General features: G+C 36.5%; 2 protein-coding genes across 4 annotated transcripts; one reads left to right on the top strand and one right to left on the bottom strand.

The window, feature by feature from the left end:
* Nucleotides 1-1,684: 1,684 nt before the first annotated feature.
* On the top strand, nucleotides 1,685-15,998 carry Brf (Brf RNA polymerase III subunit). 2 transcript variants are annotated; one of them, XM_043421010.1, is made up of 16 exons: nucleotides 1,685-1,870; nucleotides 2,310-2,523; nucleotides 2,807-2,891; nucleotides 3,008-3,144; nucleotides 3,381-3,485; nucleotides 12,852-13,001; nucleotides 13,087-13,180; nucleotides 13,244-13,376; nucleotides 13,561-13,657; nucleotides 13,799-13,954; nucleotides 14,084-14,172; nucleotides 14,320-14,452; nucleotides 14,671-14,778; nucleotides 14,885-15,050; nucleotides 15,196-15,359; nucleotides 15,475-15,998. In XM_043421010.1, the coding sequence occupies exons 2-16, from the start codon at nucleotides 2,310-2,312 to the stop codon at nucleotides 15,603-15,605; spliced, it is 1,962 nt and encodes a 653-aa protein (XP_043276945.1). In that variant the 5' UTR covers nucleotides 1,685-1,870; the 3' UTR covers nucleotides 15,606-15,998. The 2 variants fall into 2 exon arrangements, with proteins under 2 accessions (XP_043276945.1, XP_043276944.1); XM_043421009.1 differs by having other exon boundaries at nucleotides 1,687-1,870; nucleotides 15,193-15,359.
* Nucleotides 3,997-12,290, bottom strand: lute (BTB/POZ domain containing protein 3 lute). Of its 2 annotated transcripts, none has more exons than XM_043421011.1 (7): nucleotides 11,458-12,290; nucleotides 8,840-9,124; nucleotides 8,205-8,352; nucleotides 7,350-7,566; nucleotides 5,718-5,904; nucleotides 5,293-5,471; nucleotides 3,997-5,180 (listed from the first exon to the last, which is right to left on the bottom strand). In XM_043421011.1, exons 1-7 carry the CDS (start codon nucleotides 11,555-11,557, stop codon nucleotides 4,716-4,718), a joined length of 1,581 nt encoding a protein of 526 aa, XP_043276946.1. In that variant the 5' UTR covers nucleotides 11,558-12,290; the 3' UTR covers nucleotides 3,997-4,715. The 2 variants fall into 2 exon arrangements, with proteins under 2 accessions (XP_043276946.1, XP_043276947.1); XM_043421012.1 differs by lacking the exon at nucleotides 11,458-12,290 and adding an exon at nucleotides 9,870-10,207.
* Nucleotides 15,999-16,060: the final 62 nt, after the last annotated feature.

Genomic DNA, 16,060 nt, shown 5'->3' with positions numbered 1-16,060 from the left:
AGCTCGATACAGTTTCTGTATCACTTTGAAGTCGCGCAGGCAAGATTCCATGCAGATAAGTCGGAGTTGCAAACGCTGCACGCTAAGCAACGCACGCAACGCGTATAACCGCAGCTATGTACAGCATTACGAATAGTTTTTACTATAGTCAAATGCTAACAATAGGACGCGAGCAACCGACCACGCGTGCACGCACGCGGGCACACTTGATTCTCTATGAAACGGTGGTACAGGTTTTGTCACTACAATTGTTTCTGTTACTCGACATATTGGCTTATCCATTATTTGCGCAACAAAAACGGTTTTCTAGGGAAAAAACCTAGGGAAGAGTAGGTAAAGAAAAGCCCTCCCTAAAAATGGGGATATTTTTTTTCGTTTATGTTAATTTTTTGTATTCAATCGATTAATAACGATTAATAACAATTAAATAACGAATTTTTTCTCTCGCGTCGGTATAAAGTTAAATTTTTGGTGAATAAAAACCCAAGTTCGTTCTCGAAAAAAAGACCAGCGGAAATATAACTTTGTGATAATGAATCGCGATTTGGTGAAGTTTCTGCGATACGGTGAAGTGATAACAAAAGTTAAAGGTGAAATGATAAATTCCAAACATGGGAGGACGAAAAAACATTGGAAGAAAAGTGTGTTGAAAATATGTGGAAAGTTCTTTATGATCAGAACCATGGAGCAGGATAAGAGAATCGTAGAGGCAGAGGGAAAGCGGAAGGATCGTGGAGGAAGACGGAGAGGGAGAGGATCGTCGAGGAAAACGGAGATCGCAAGGATCGCGGGAGAAAAAGGTAGGAAGAAGATCGAGGCCCGTTCCTGTAACCGTGAGTAACTACACCAACGATTTTTTTTTTTTAAATACGAGTGCGCGAAATATGAAATAGTATATTACACACCTAGGGCAGGAAAATAAGGAAAGTCTCAGATCACATGTAATTGTCGGCCGAGACAAAGCCGAGGCTGACAAACATGTGGTCTGAGGCTTTATTTTTTCCTGCCCTAGGTGTGTAATATACTATTTCTGTCCGACGCAGGCGGAATGCGGCAACTTCGGCCCGGAGGGCAGAAAAATGATTTTCATGTTTCAAATGTAGACATTCTGCCGATTTAATGATCAAAACACGCGAACGTTAGGATGACGTTTGGATATTTCATGGAAGTATTTTTTTCAAATAATGAACCGTTAGATATAATATTTTCATATTATTTATTTTCATGATACAGTCGTTGCGATTTAGAGATTTACGAATAGAATGTTTTGTAGAGTTGATATATGGTGGTAGTTGTGCAAATTTTCGTTGAAATGTTTCTGGTAAAGATGTAAATGTGTCTTTACTCGACTGTCAACAAAGTTGAGAATCTGTCGTCGTATCTTTTTTCTTCAAGTGCTCATGCAGCACTTCAATATTTGAATTAGCGAGTGATCAGCGCTACTGACTCCAAAAAATACAACCCGACGCTCTATCTGTATACTGTATATTCATTAATACTTATAACGAATGATAAAACAGAAAAATATTTTCTATTAGTATCATGCCTCTCTATGAATCTTCGTGTTCAAGCCCAGTGATGCCAATGCAAAATTTCAATGGGGAATATGCACGGTGGGTAATATGCGCCATAGCGCCGCCATACCCTTTGGATTCTCACAGCGCTGGGAGCAGCTGAGAGCTTTTGGAATTGAGCTCAAGCAGTGGCAGAGAGTAGAGAGTATAATCTCTGTTATATGTCAAACTCGTATTTTTTTTAACTACGAAACAAACGTATTCTCAATTGTCATACGAAAATAAAAAATTTTTCACGTTTAAGGTGTTTTTGTGATCGTGATAAAAAATCGTGAATAAAATTATCCGATATAAAGGTATTGTATTAAAAGTTGTTGATAAAAATTATTGTGGGTTAGGAAGCTCTTTTATTAGCAAGCATCACAGATCAGATCGTGGGAGCTCGATCAGAACATGCTTTTTTTACGTTTGAAATTCGTATTTTAATTCAATATATAGAAAGTGAGAAATAAATCGAAGTTTTGACAAAAATTAATTATCAATCAATCTGGTGTATTAATTCCGAAAACATATCGGAAGTTGTCAATTATCTTTGCATTAACAAAACGATTGAAGTAGTAGCTGTCTTGCTAAAACGTTTTTCTTTGAATATGTTCATTGTTTAAGTTCACGTCGATATTAAATAGCATTAAAAGCCATTATCATTGTAAGAAATTTAAAAAAAACTCTATGATACTTGTATCCAGATCTTCAATTTCTTGTTTTTCTTTCAATTTGTTTTTATTCTTTTGATAGATGTCGGGCAGCAAGTGCAGAAACTGTGGTTCTACGGATATAGAAACCGACCCAGCACGAGGAGATGCAGTCTGTACAAATTGCGGTTTTGTACTGGAGGATCAACTCATTGTCAGCGAAACGACTTTTGAGGAGACACCTTCAGGGAATATGATGGTTCTTGGCCAATTTGTAGCCAATGATAGTACAGGAGGAGCTACCGGCTTTGGAGCAGGTTTGCCAGTGTCTCATTTCATTATCTCAGTAAAAATTGAATAAAATATAAAAAATTCATTTGGGTCATTTGGGTTAGTTTTAAGATTGCTGAAGAATTGGTTTTTCTTCAGTATTTAAGGGTTTTATATATATATATATTTTTTTTCGATTTTCAAAAAAGGTTAAATAAAAATAGAAACTTATCTTCACACTCTGAACTTGAAATTCTGAATTTCTATTAATTTGGAATGAATTCCAAAGGAAAAAAATATGCTGTGTAACTCATTTTCATATGATTTCAGCGTATCATGTTAATGGCAAGGAATCTCGAGAAATTACCATTCAAAATGCAAAGAAAGGCATCACACATTTGTGTTTGCAATTACAGTGAGTTGTGTTTTTGTGTCATATTTTACAAATTTTTCGTTTTAATTAAAAAAGTTATTGTTGTATATTGGCCATCCAAACTTGAATACAATTATTTCTACTGTCTTATTTTCCAGCTTGAACCAACATTGCATTGATACATCAGTAAACTTTTACAAAATGGCATTGAGTCGGCATTTAACAAGGGGGAGAAAACAGGCCCACAATCATGCGGCTTGCGTTTACATCACTTGTCGAACAGAAGGAACAGCTCGTATCCTTTAAAAATTTTTGTGCTGTTACATATTCTTGGTTCGATCGAATTTTAGCAGTATACCATCAAATAATTTGGAAAATTATTGAAAATCGAATTATATTCTTCTCGAACATTTTATCATTCTCTATTTTTGAATTATTTGTATTGTAAAATCTCTATATTCCATTTGCTAAAAAATTTTTATATTTTCTCGAACAGAATTTATTGTATTTATCCCTTAATTCATCAAACAGACATGCTGATTGACATAAGTGATGTTCTTCAGATTTGCGTTCACGAGCTAGGACGCACATATTTACGTTTTACACAGGCATTGTGTATCAATATACCATCGATGGGTAAGTTTTTGAAATAATTATCTTTCATACTTACTGACAAATCACGTCGAACGAATATTGACACTGTACACACGTGTTATCGAAAAAAAGTGATATTCTTCAATTTAAGTTTGACGCAACACTGCTGGGAAACGATTTTTCTCTTTAATTTCTTAGATCTTTTCATTGCCTAGTATTTCAAGCTATTGCCTAGTATTTTAATCTTGTGCTACCAGTAATCGCAGTCCGTACGATTTTATCGAAAATAAAAATTCACTTTCTTTCTAAATACACAGTAAAATAATGAATTATTTTTTATTCATACCGAATACTTCAAAATATAGTCAGTTTTAATAGACAGGCTTCGCAGGAATGTGAAAATCAGTGAAAAGGGAAAATAATGCGATTAGCTTAACTCGTAATTACTGAAAAAAAATAAACAAAACGAAAAGAAACGTATTTCAAAAAAGAGTTGTTGGTGGAGTTGTTTCGAAAAGTCTGATGCTTCGCATTGATTTTCATAACACGTGAGTACAAAAGATAAAAGCTTTAATCGAGAAAACTTCAAACTACAAATGAAAAAAATGGTGAAATTCTCTTATCCATTTAGATATTACTGCTCTAAACGTGCAGCTAAAATCTAATCTATTTAAGATATATTTTACCGCCTTAACACGATCGTTGTACTTCGGTTACACACAAATCTACAATTTTATACATTTTTTACAACGTAACAAATGAGGGAAGAGCACTGCAGTGTACGTGTGGTAGGAAACCATGACGTTTAACTTTATTAAGGTTTTTCAGGTAATTGGACATTAGGTAAAGGGGAAAGTTTAGACTTTTAGTCGAAAAGTCTTGATGTTACGAAAAAGAAAAAAAAATAATCGAATTTGGTATAATATTTTAGACTCTAAGGTCATTTTGGAAAGATTTTGTAGTCTCGTTGATCCTGAGCGGGTATTTCATAATCCAATTAAACATTCGTCGGGAAAATTGATACGAATAATGATAAATATTGTTACAAAGGTTATTTGTATTATAGGAACACAAAATTTATGCTACAAAATAATCAACCACCTGCCACGCAGAACTTTATTAATAAAAAAAAGGAAAAAAAGAACAGTCTGCCAGAAACGTTACAATTGACGATGGACGCTTTGACAACGTCGAGGCTTTTACGAGCCGGGAGAGCAATGAACTCTTTGTTCTGATGATGAGACGATGAGAGAAGATGATAATGAACCTTGATTAATCGTCGACGGAAGGATCGTAAAATATTAACTCGGGAATTTGTCCTCCTTGTACGCCTGTGCCATTTGTACTTTCAGAACTGCATTGAAATTGAAAATTTACACTACCAACAGTGGCTTCGGACATGCCCTCTTGTCCGAAATAGCTCAATTCTCCACCATCCAAAATAGCACTTGCTGTGTAAAAACTTTCGGGTTCTATACGTATCGGACTTTCAAAAAATACGTGAAACGTATTGCTTGAACCATCGGAAAAAAATTTTGTATGGTTTTCCGACAGCACTCGACCCAGTCTTTTAAGTTCGATTCTGACATTGTAATCCGCAGCACCGGATGAACTCCCGTATAATCCAAAACCGATGACGAATATTCGCTTGTCAACGCTGAATTGGATCGAGTCACATCGGCCTCTGTAACGCCACTGATTCGATCGGTACGCACACGACAAAAATCGGTGACAAACCTGCACCCAAAATAAACAATTATTTCATTTTCCAAACGCGCTCCTTTCTCTCTGAAATAAGAATGGGAATCGGGCATTGAAAAATAGTTTTCCCAATCAATGAAAGCCTCACCTGAGTTTTCAATCCTTGACGAGCTTTGATTGGATAACGCAAATGAGGCTTCGTACTTGCGGTAAAGTGGAGAAAAAGGTCGATCGTTTCTTGTTGCGATAAAATTCCAGTTTGCGCGACGCTATTTGCGAATTCTTCCACGCTCATCGCCGGAATTCGTATTAAATTTAAGGCAGAGCCTGCAAATAATGTTCTCGTTCAATCATTTATGTTGCAGACATTTTTTCCAAGTTTGCATCGTTGAAATGTAACGAATTTACGGAAATTTGTTTTTCCAATTTTCCTTCAAACTTTTTGAGACTCTACATTGCGCACGTCGGTAGAATACATAATGATTTTCTCTCAAAAGAGGATTTTCATTTCAATGATTCAAACTTTGATTCAACGAAATCTTTCCTTGGAAGTTTACAAACGCCTAAGCGTACCTAAAAGGCGTCTTTGATTGAGCGGTGTAGGCTCCAATTCTTGTCTGATACATTCAGCAGGAGCCCATCTTAGCGCAGCCTCCCATAAATGAATTTCCTTGCAATTCAGTGTTTCCCTGGACAAAACTGATTCGAGAGTATGTATATCAATGTCTAGAAAACCGTCGGATTTCAGCGCCACTTCAGCCTGTCGACAAATGTTCATTCCAATCATTAAAAACATGTTTCATATTAATATATTCATTTATTTTCATCCAATTTTTCTATCCATCCGTTCTTCTATCGTTACATATATTTTCCTATTTTCTTATGTTAACGCATTGAACAAGTCGCTAGTTCTTCACAAATCATTTTCTTTTTACAAAGCAAAAGCCTACGCTACGTAGAGAAAAGTTAGACTAATAAGTTTTACAAATTATATTTGAATCAACTTATTCAATTAACACAAGGAGAATTACAGCAATTGTACATTTTTGCCTCGAACTTTGTTCATATTGTATTTCTTGTGCACAATCTCTGTTAATTGAAAAAAAAAAAAAACAATTATATGACCTACAGTAAAGTTGTCTGGAAGATTGTATATGGGCAGTGGACAGTTAAAATTATTTCCATAGAGCAGATCTTAATGATACCACAGATTTGTTGAGATTTTTGAGCAATTGCTAGAAAACAAATAGAAAAATTTGATTCTATTCGTAGTTTGTTTTCTGCAGTAGGCAAAATAATTTGACAACATTGTAACAATTGAATTGTCTTAAAGATCAAATTACTCGTTCAACTGTACCTCAACGGAGTTGATTCATTATTTGATAAAAGATTGAATATAACATCGCTCATAACAGTATTGGTGATGAATCACAGAGACACAAATGATGATGACACTTATCGAACATCACACATTTAAACGATCGACTTTGAAATATTTTGTTCACGATGCTATGAAATTTTCACTGCTACATTACAATTGAATTGTATTTTCAGTGATGAGATTCTGTTTTTTTGATTTCGTCGGTGGCTTATGGGAAGAACATCAAAGAAAATTCAATTTTCAACATTGGAATTGATCAGAAACAAATTTAAGCGACAATAAAAATTACAATCGCAGCCCAATGATACAAACTTTGAAATCAGAGTATGATTGAGAGAACGCGCTTTTCATAACATTTTTTCTCAGTTCGAACGAATTGATCAAAGTACGCTAAGGCAATTATGAAGAACGCAAAGCATAATAAAAGTATTTGGTTTGTTAGAAGATTATCGATATTCAGGAACGTTAAAAACAAAGGTGACCGCTCAAAAAGGGGGAAAATTTGGACAATTAATGAATCCGCTGAGTCAAAACTTATTGCACAAAGTTTCAGGGATTTTTGATACAGTCGAAAACAGTGAGCACTGTAAAGATCAAACAGTCGAATATTTCCAGGAGATTTATTTGAACTTGAGAAACTTGGTGTGACTTTCGATTCCGTTTTAATAAATAATTATATCAAAAGTTGGAGAGAAGTGACGAATGGCGAGGAAGAAGGACCTGCAGAAGCATTTTATTCATGTCATACAAATTCGTATTCGACGCGATTCCTTCTCGCTTTTATTCATGTAACCTATTAGAAGAACCCTGAGTTTTCAACTTACTTGAGCATCAATGACTTCCCAGCATCGTTGCATAAGATCAGGCTCTTCGAACAGACGAGATTGACTCAGTAACAAACACGCGTTTTTCGCTGTCAAACTAGTTTCCAAGTAGCTGACACAAGCACGTGCCAAATGTGGGACTATGTACTTTTTTGCTACGTACAGTGTAGCCAAAACTGTGTCTGCTTCCAAATGGACCTCGTCGCAGTACATATATCTGAAAAAATTTCGAAAATTATTATTTTTTGTGTGTTTTGACTATGTCTACGTTAATTCGTAGCAGAAGAGGAACTAAAAACCTCGCAAAGGATTATAACTCAATTCTTTTTTCATCATTCGAATTTTTTCTTCGCCGTAGTCAATTTTTTGGGAGTTGAAATTTCCTAATTGAAGAAACTCGTTCATGGAAAATGAGATAAATTTTTATCAGTCTTTTTACAGTCGTGGGACTATCTCGAAAATAGCAATGTCCCAAAAAGAGGTTTGACATAATCACAAAAAAAATAATTGGAGAATTACCTGTCGAATATTATTTCCCTCAAGCAACATATCGATTAGTTTTTAAAATGATTATGGCTGAAAACCTCAAAATTGAATGTTTGACTGACATATTTTTTTAAATGGATGGATTAATATGTACTCGTGTTGACTAACAACGGTTTTTTCGTTTATTCATGACCGAATTTCGTGTATAGCATTAATAATTCATGGTTGATGTATAAACCGAAAAAGTTGAAATAAAAGTTCGGAGGAAGACTCAAAAGTAGTAAAACACAGGGAGCGTGCGTTCGGGATCCATAATATTTTATAATACCTCCTAAAAATGCAATGGAATTCAATAAATTTTTAACTCACTTCAACAGCGCGAGGAACGCAGCAGGCTCTACGTCCGGCACTTCAATGTCTTTTTTGTTTTCCGCTAAGCCACCGTAAAACATCGCGTAAAATACTGAACTACCAGTCGCTAGTACGTACTTGTGAGCTGGTATGGAGCGAGTATGACCTACAATCAAAATTTTCCCTTTACAGAATAATAATTTAGCTTATCCGACAAACAAAAACATATTTTTATTTGGGAAATGATTTTCTTGTTTTTTCAATTGCTAGCACTTTATCATCGAAGTTGTCTGCGTGTTTTTAAAATCAGAATTAAAAATAAAAGAAAAATTGCGTTACTTTCCAAGAATGCAAACCCCTTGATGTAGGAATTTACTTCTCATAGATTTTTGCTTTCCAACATTTGTATGACGGGGAAATTGATTTTTTTATTAAATATCTCAGGTTCGTTTGTGCTTGTGAGATTTAGGATTCATTTTGAATTAATATATTGGGAATAAGATTGACGAAATCTACAAATAATTTCAAACAATAAAATGAATTCATTAATTCGAATGAAAATAAATAAAAAGCCACCAATTCATTGGGATTTTTCTTAGTGAGTCACGATCGTTGGATGAGTAGAATTGTGGCACAAACGTTCAAATTCTCACCTGGGCTGCCAACTATGAATTGAATATCAGCCATGAGATGATTATTGAACATGGCAGCATTTCGTTCTCGTACAGTAGATTTTGTGGCTTGCCAGTTTGGGTCTTGAGTACAGTCTTCCAAAGTTGGTAGACTGAGTTGTGAAATTGGGGAAGATAGCGACGAGAGCGGAGATACAGGTGCACTTTGCGGCTGATTTATAACGTCTTCTCTCTGGAGAATCATCTGTGGCAAGAACGGTATGACCGGTGGTGGAGAGCCCGAAACATTGTTGCTGGGTGACTCCGCTGTAACATTCATTGTCAGACTTATGAGATGCTTTCACTTTGTTACATTACATTCACTTGCATATTTGTATACAAATATGCTGGATTCTATTTGAAAAGGTTTTAATTTTCACAAACGCAAACTAAAAAACATTTTGATGAATAGTTTTCAAAGTGTGTTGATAGATCTTCACATTTCATTTATTGAAATAACCCAACACGCTGATTTGATAAATGAATAGGAAAAAGTTAGAATAAAAAATTTTCATTGTTTTTCAAAACAAGAATTTCAGTACGAAGCTGTGGTGGAACAGATGTTCATCATCAGTGAGCAGCTAATGGTCGTTTTCTCCGACGCGGTTCAAACTCAGTTCAATTTTTTTCATATAGCTTCGAGATAGAATGAACCGAGTTTAAACTCAGATTAACGTTGGAGAAAACGGGCATAATATGTTTCTTCAAGCTATAAAGTTAAATGTTTTGATAGAAAAAGAAAAATATTCAAAACGGATTGTTCCGGAGTTGGAAAAAAAGTATCGTTCATAGCAATTTGATTGCTCCGAATTATGAATTATGACGGATTGTTAGAGAATATTTAAACAAATTATCACACGGAAAAAAATAAATTAGAATAAATGCTATAGAAACATGGATAATTAGTGTGTTTCTTTTCTCCCCGAATTTGGAGGTTATGTTGCCACAGCTTATTTTCTTTCGTTAAATTCTAATAATAAAGTTTTCAATAGAAAAATATGTCGTTTTTTACCGTCAGTAAACATGATTTAGTGAACAACAGTAAAGTTGTTGGGGTAATTAGCGACGAATATTTCCTGTATATTTAAAAGCCGTTGCTACATATCGGAGCGAGCGGTTGGAAAACGGCACGATAATCCGAATTTCTTGAAGTGAAAGCACAACACTTTTTTCTCCTGGCCATCCATCAGCACCGATATCGAATTACATCGTTAATAAGTAGCCATGTGATTATTATTTATTGTTTCGCTGTACGATCGAATACTTTGACACTGCTCCACCATGAAGAACACACAATACACACAATTACATTATCCTTCAAGTAATGCCGAAGTAAGCCGAATGTTTTCGTACAAGTTCGGTTCCTTCCGGCTCGAAACACAGACTCTGTCATTTCAAATAATCAATAATGTTTTTCTACCCAACTAATTACGATTAAATTTTCAGTTAGTGACTCATTAGTAAATGAAAAGTTTTTTCAAACACTACTTTAATTACGGTTTTTCAATGCGCGTGCCACAAAATTGACAGTCGTTTGTACGATTATTTTTCGTCTTATTTATTGCGCTTATTTTACCCAGATGCGCGTGCGCGACAGACAATTGCTATATATGAATGTTTTTTTTATCTAAACATCAAATTTCAAAAAATTGTATGTCGAGCCTTTCCTGTCACGATCTTTCGTCAGACAAACGAAACTCCAACTCGATCTATTGAATGATGTTGAAAAATATTGCTTTCGGAATTTTCAAGCAAAGTGAGAAATACACCCCCGCACCTTTCGTGTCCATATTTGTGCGGCAGAAAAGATCTTTCATGAAGAAACCACTGTTATTCCGCGATTTTTCCGGATTCGAAGTGGAGAAAAAAATTCAGGAGATGAAATAGTATTCGAAAGAAATAAACATTGCTAATTTTTTTTTTTTTTTTTTCAAATCTCATTTCACGATATTTCGGAATGGCGCGCTGTAGAGAAACATTACACACCTGTAAACAATAACCTGCCATAACAACAGGTAGACTTCCACAGTTCCGTGCATGGAAGCTTCTACGCTTTCGTACACTGTGTCATTTACGTACGACTCGGAAACTGTTTTGTTATCGTAATGTAAATAAAAATAGAAAAAATGTCTCGAATTATTCAAGAGCCTTGAAAGATCTTAAAATGTAATTGGTTTCATACTGGAATTGCGAAATTTCACGTCCTTTTTCATTCACTTTTTATCGGTAATATTAATATCGTCAAAGGTTTGACATTACGAATGAGCGCTGTAAATTAACCAATAATTTTCTATAGAACAAAAATAAAGAAAAAAAAGAAGTTGTAAAAATGTCAAAAAACGAAAGGAAGAACTGTTGTTTTTCAGATCTACAGCAGCGAAATAGCGTTGAGAGTATTTTGGGCGTGTTAACATCGAGTATGTAAATGAAGGTGTCCCCTGGATGCTCGTGTATTCGACAGAACGTTGGAATGGGTTTATTTTCGGTAAATAATTAACTTTCGCCGGGAATCGAATAGTAAATAATTCGTGAAACTGATTTAAAAGGAAAATAGAGAAGGGGTGGAGTTGCGAAGCGGACAAACAGCAATGTTATCTTACCATTGACCCAAGCATTGGTTTGGGTTTCAACGAGGTTGTTATCTTGAAAACGTTTCACTGGCTTCGTCGACATTTTCGAGTATACATTTGACATCGCCATTATTTTTAAAACTACACGCGAGTTTATAATTCCCGCCACGAACTCACTTGGGTACCGCGTTGTGCTTTGTGATTAACGACTATCAAAGCTTTCGACAACAGCTTCGCTGCATTTTCGGTAATTGTTAGGATTCTCTCTGCTTTTGTACCACGTATATCTGACGCTCGATAAACAGGAGTCCAACTCAACGCGCATGCGTCTTCGCGCAGCTCTCTCGAATTCGAAGAAAAACCGAACGTCCCTCAAACCTCCTGCGGAAAACTTTTTATTATTCTCACTCGCAACACGTATTCTTCCCCCTCTCCCTGCCCATTGTCAACTGCTTTCCGACATCTCCAACTACAACTTGAGTTTTCACATCTCTTACTGTTTATTTATCGACATTTTTCCAAGCCCGCACCGTAAAAAAACAATTTTCTAACCTCTCGATAATTTTTGCAATTTCTCATTCCGTTTTACTTTCTAAAAATTCGGCCACATCTCAATCGTTTTACTCTCAAACGGAATCAGTGAATAAAAACAAAACATTATTAGAGTCTGAAGAATAATTTGATCCGCGCACTTTTACGATCGAAACTCGTAATTTCGTTTTTGTTGTAGCAGAACAGTATTTTTCTAACCACGATTTTGGCATGTCCGACGAGCAATATTCCATGGCTAAAACTATTCGTTGAAATCATGACACAAAATATGATAGCGAATTTCCAAATACACACACGAAACAGAGTTCCCCCAACGAGCTTTTTTCTTCGTACTGAACGAGAGATATTTCCTGAGATGGAATAGCATCGTAAAAGTAAACATAAACAAATATCGCATCGTGTTTGTATGGAGGGGGGCCAGGGCCATCGAAAGAACTAACGGAAAGACGGACATCGAACGATCGAGTAAACATTGCGCGCAAGTTTGTTTGTGCCGTTTTTTCTCGAACGCACAAGTTCCCAAATATTTTTTTTTTCCAGTGTCACCATAAATCCACCTTATCTCTCCATTTCTCAGGGGTAACTTGATGAAGATCGGAATAAATATTCCCAATTTTTGCAATAACGACGAAAATACAATTTCAGTCTTTCGAAATTCCGAAACTTTTCGATCATTCGCTCGGTCGGATGCCCCCCAAAAATTCCGTAGCTTCCATTACATTTTTGGTGCGGGGCATCAAGAAAATTCACTTTTTCCGAAAGAATTTGAATTTTCGAAAAAACTTTTGAATATATTGTTGAATCGGGGAATAATTAGTTTGAAAAATCATTTGAGTGACGTTGATTTTTCCATTTTGCTTCTCGCCTTCCAGATCCGTGTCTCTACATTATGAGATTCGCCAATAAACTCGAGTTTGGAGAAAAAACTCACGAAGTTTCGATGACAGCGTTGCGATTAGTTCAAAGGATGAAGCGTGACAGTATCCACAGTGGCCGGAGGCCTTCGGGACTCTGCGGAGCAGGTAAAAATGACCAACTTTTTTCGCTTCCTCGGATCGCTCATGATTTTTCATTTTTTTAATACCAAATTTTTGTATAATTTTGCAGCCCTTTTGATGGCGGCTCGGTTACACGAGTTCAGTCGATCGCCAGCGGACATAATAAAAATAGTCAAAGTTCACGAGTCAACGTTGCGGAAAAGGTACGTTGCGTGGTCGAGTCTCGCTATCCGGTGCCTCGTCGTCTCACTGAAAAATCATTTTAGGCTGATAGAATTCGGCGACACTCCGTCGAGCGCGCTAACCCTGGAGGAGTTCATGACCGTCGATCTCGAAGAGGAGCAAGATCCTCCGGCCTTCAAAGCGGCGCGTAAAAAGGACAGAGAACGTCTTCAAAGGGTAGCTACTTTCCCGCTCATTTGGAAAATCAATAATCTCACGGAAAAAGGGTTTCGCGACAATGATTTTGAAGTGATTTCACTCGTTGTCGGTACTCGAGCTGTCAAGTTCGAGTCTGCCATAAACTCGAGTTTGTTCCACGAATCTTGCACACAAGTTTTCAATCGGATGTTTTGGTTCGCAGCTGGAAAATATAGACACCGAACTGAGCGATTTGCAGTCAGAAATCGATAAGCAATTGGAAGACCAAAAGGTGGCCAAAGTCCATCGTAAATTGGACGGTAAATGCACAGAAAAATCTACGTTAGCTGTACAATTTGTGACGAAAGATCGGAGACGTTCCTCGTGCCTTAAAAATAGATAATTAACTCGCATCCTCGCTCGTTCGTTCATTCATCGAGCCACGTTTTCTCGACTCGCAGAACGGAGAGTAGAAGACTTGGAGACCTCGCAGTTCATCAAAGAAAGCACACTGAGTGTCGTCGATCACTGTATTGAAAGCGACCCCGACGACCCCACAGAGGCCTCGGCGTTGCGGATCTCTTCAGTTATTTCTCACCCACTCATGACTGGGCTTGGTAAAATTAGCGAGAACGAAGAATTTTCTTCAGCGAATATTTCATGATCAATCTTGAGACTGCTTCTTCCCTAATCACTCGTACAAAAACGAAATTACATTTTTATTTTTTGAATATTTTTTATTACAGGACCGGACATTGCTTCGATGGGATTGAGCACGCAGCAAAAAGACAGAGACAATAATAGTGGGGAAAAGACTTTTTCCGCATTTGAAAACGCAAGTTTTCCAATTATTATTTAGACTCGTAAATTTTGTCTAATTGTTTCATCACTCCTGATCGGTTTTTCATGATTTATTACTCATTAATGCTTGTTATTGTGTTATTGAAACGTAATCGAACTCGAATTCGATTTCTTTTGACAGGCAACCGGTGAAATAGACATTACTGATCTGGACGACGAGGAATTGGACAGTTACATTATGTCTGAGAAGGAAGCAAATTCGAAACATAATTTGTGGAACAAAATCAACGCTAATTACCTCCAGCAACAACAAGGTTCGTGTCCAATGTTGAACAGATACGAAATTAATGGAACGGAGTGAAGGGAGGGGGAATGTTTCGATATCGAGGATTTTGGAAAAAAATGCACTCTTTTTTTATCCTTTTCATAAAACAATGCATTTTGATTAGTTTCGATTGGGGAAAAAAACTGTAGAGCCTAGAAAGTGTTTTGGGGAATTTAATGACAGCTTTCGTTGTGTTCGTTTATCCAGAAAAAGAAGAGAAACGGAAGAAAGGGAAGGAGGAAGGAAAACCGGAAAAAAAGAAACGACGTGCTGCTCCGAAAAGAAATAAAAATCAGAGTGCAGCGAGCACAGCAGGTGAGCTTTTCTCCCTTCAAAACGGCTGAGTAAATAGCAATTTCGTAGTTTTATTATTTGTCTTGGGCAATGAGTATTAATCGATTGCCTTGTGTCGTTCAACCAGGCGAGGCGATTGAAAAGATGTTGCAGGAAAAACGAATTTCTTCGAAAATCAATTACGAAGTCTTGAGGAGTCTGAACGTCGGAGTATCGAGCAACGTGTCATCTTTCAACGAAGTATCAGCCCACGTCGAATCGGATTCCGAGCCTACCAAGCCAGAGAGAACTCGGTACAATGGAGTTTCTCTTTATTTATGCTCTTTTAATATGAATCGCTGCTCAATTGTGCATTTGGTGCTGTATTAACTCGTTACGTACGGAGGATTTAGAATTTTTGCACCAACTTGATGAATTCATGATTCTCTTTTGCAGTAGCATCCAAAAATCTGCGAAGATCAAACAAGAAGAAACGCCCACGAAAAAGATGAAGATTAACGACAACCCTCCGAAAGCAACGGAACCGAGAGCGTTGTTTGGCTCGCCAAAACACGAGCCCCAAGTACAGGACGAATCTTACCCATCTGAAACGCCAGATGCCGGTAAGAATTCCAAAATTAATTACATTTTTTAATAATTTACAATTGCTAAATTCAACTTTTTTTTTCTTCTCATTGATTTTGCTCGATTTGATATTAGCTTTTTCGATTATTTCAGCAATGGAAAATGACGAGCTTGCTGACGACGAAATAGAATTGAATCCTCAGGAGATGACGGTCGGCCAAATGCTCGGACAAAACGACGAGGACGACGCGTACGCTTATGATTACGATGAGGAAGAGTATTAAACAGATTATTGTAACGCTATTTATTCGTGTAGATCGGTAGTACAGAAAAACCGTATAAATTATTTAAAAAAAAAAAAAAAAAAAATAACGATGACTGCAGAAATCGAAAGGGAATCATCGTCAGTACAATCCTCGCAATATTTTTTGCGCACTTTGAGAATCGTTTATTCCAGTTAGTGAGAATCTTTGGTGATTTTTGAGTCCCCGATCGAAGGGAATTTCCAGTTATTTCAAAAGTGCCGAATTCAGCAAACACTTTCGAAGCTTTTGAAAACAAGTGACTATAGACTGTGTCGTAGGTTTCAATGCCATAATGTTCATAGCCGTAATAACATTTTTACGAGTTTTAATTATTTTATCATACGCTCAATAAAGTACTCATTTTATTTCGAAGCATCGAGGTTATTTCTCTCCTCCAGAGTCTCCAGTCATTCCGATGTGGTTATTATCATAGA

Source organism: Venturia canescens, chromosome 6 (assembly GCF_019457755.1).
Source record: "Venturia canescens isolate UGA chromosome 6, ASM1945775v1, whole genome shotgun sequence".
Lineage (NCBI taxonomy): Eukaryota > Metazoa > Arthropoda > Insecta > Hymenoptera > Ichneumonidae > Venturia > Venturia canescens.
The sequence above is the reverse complement of the archived record's forward strand: the minus strand, read 5'-3'. Positions and strand labels throughout refer to the sequence as shown.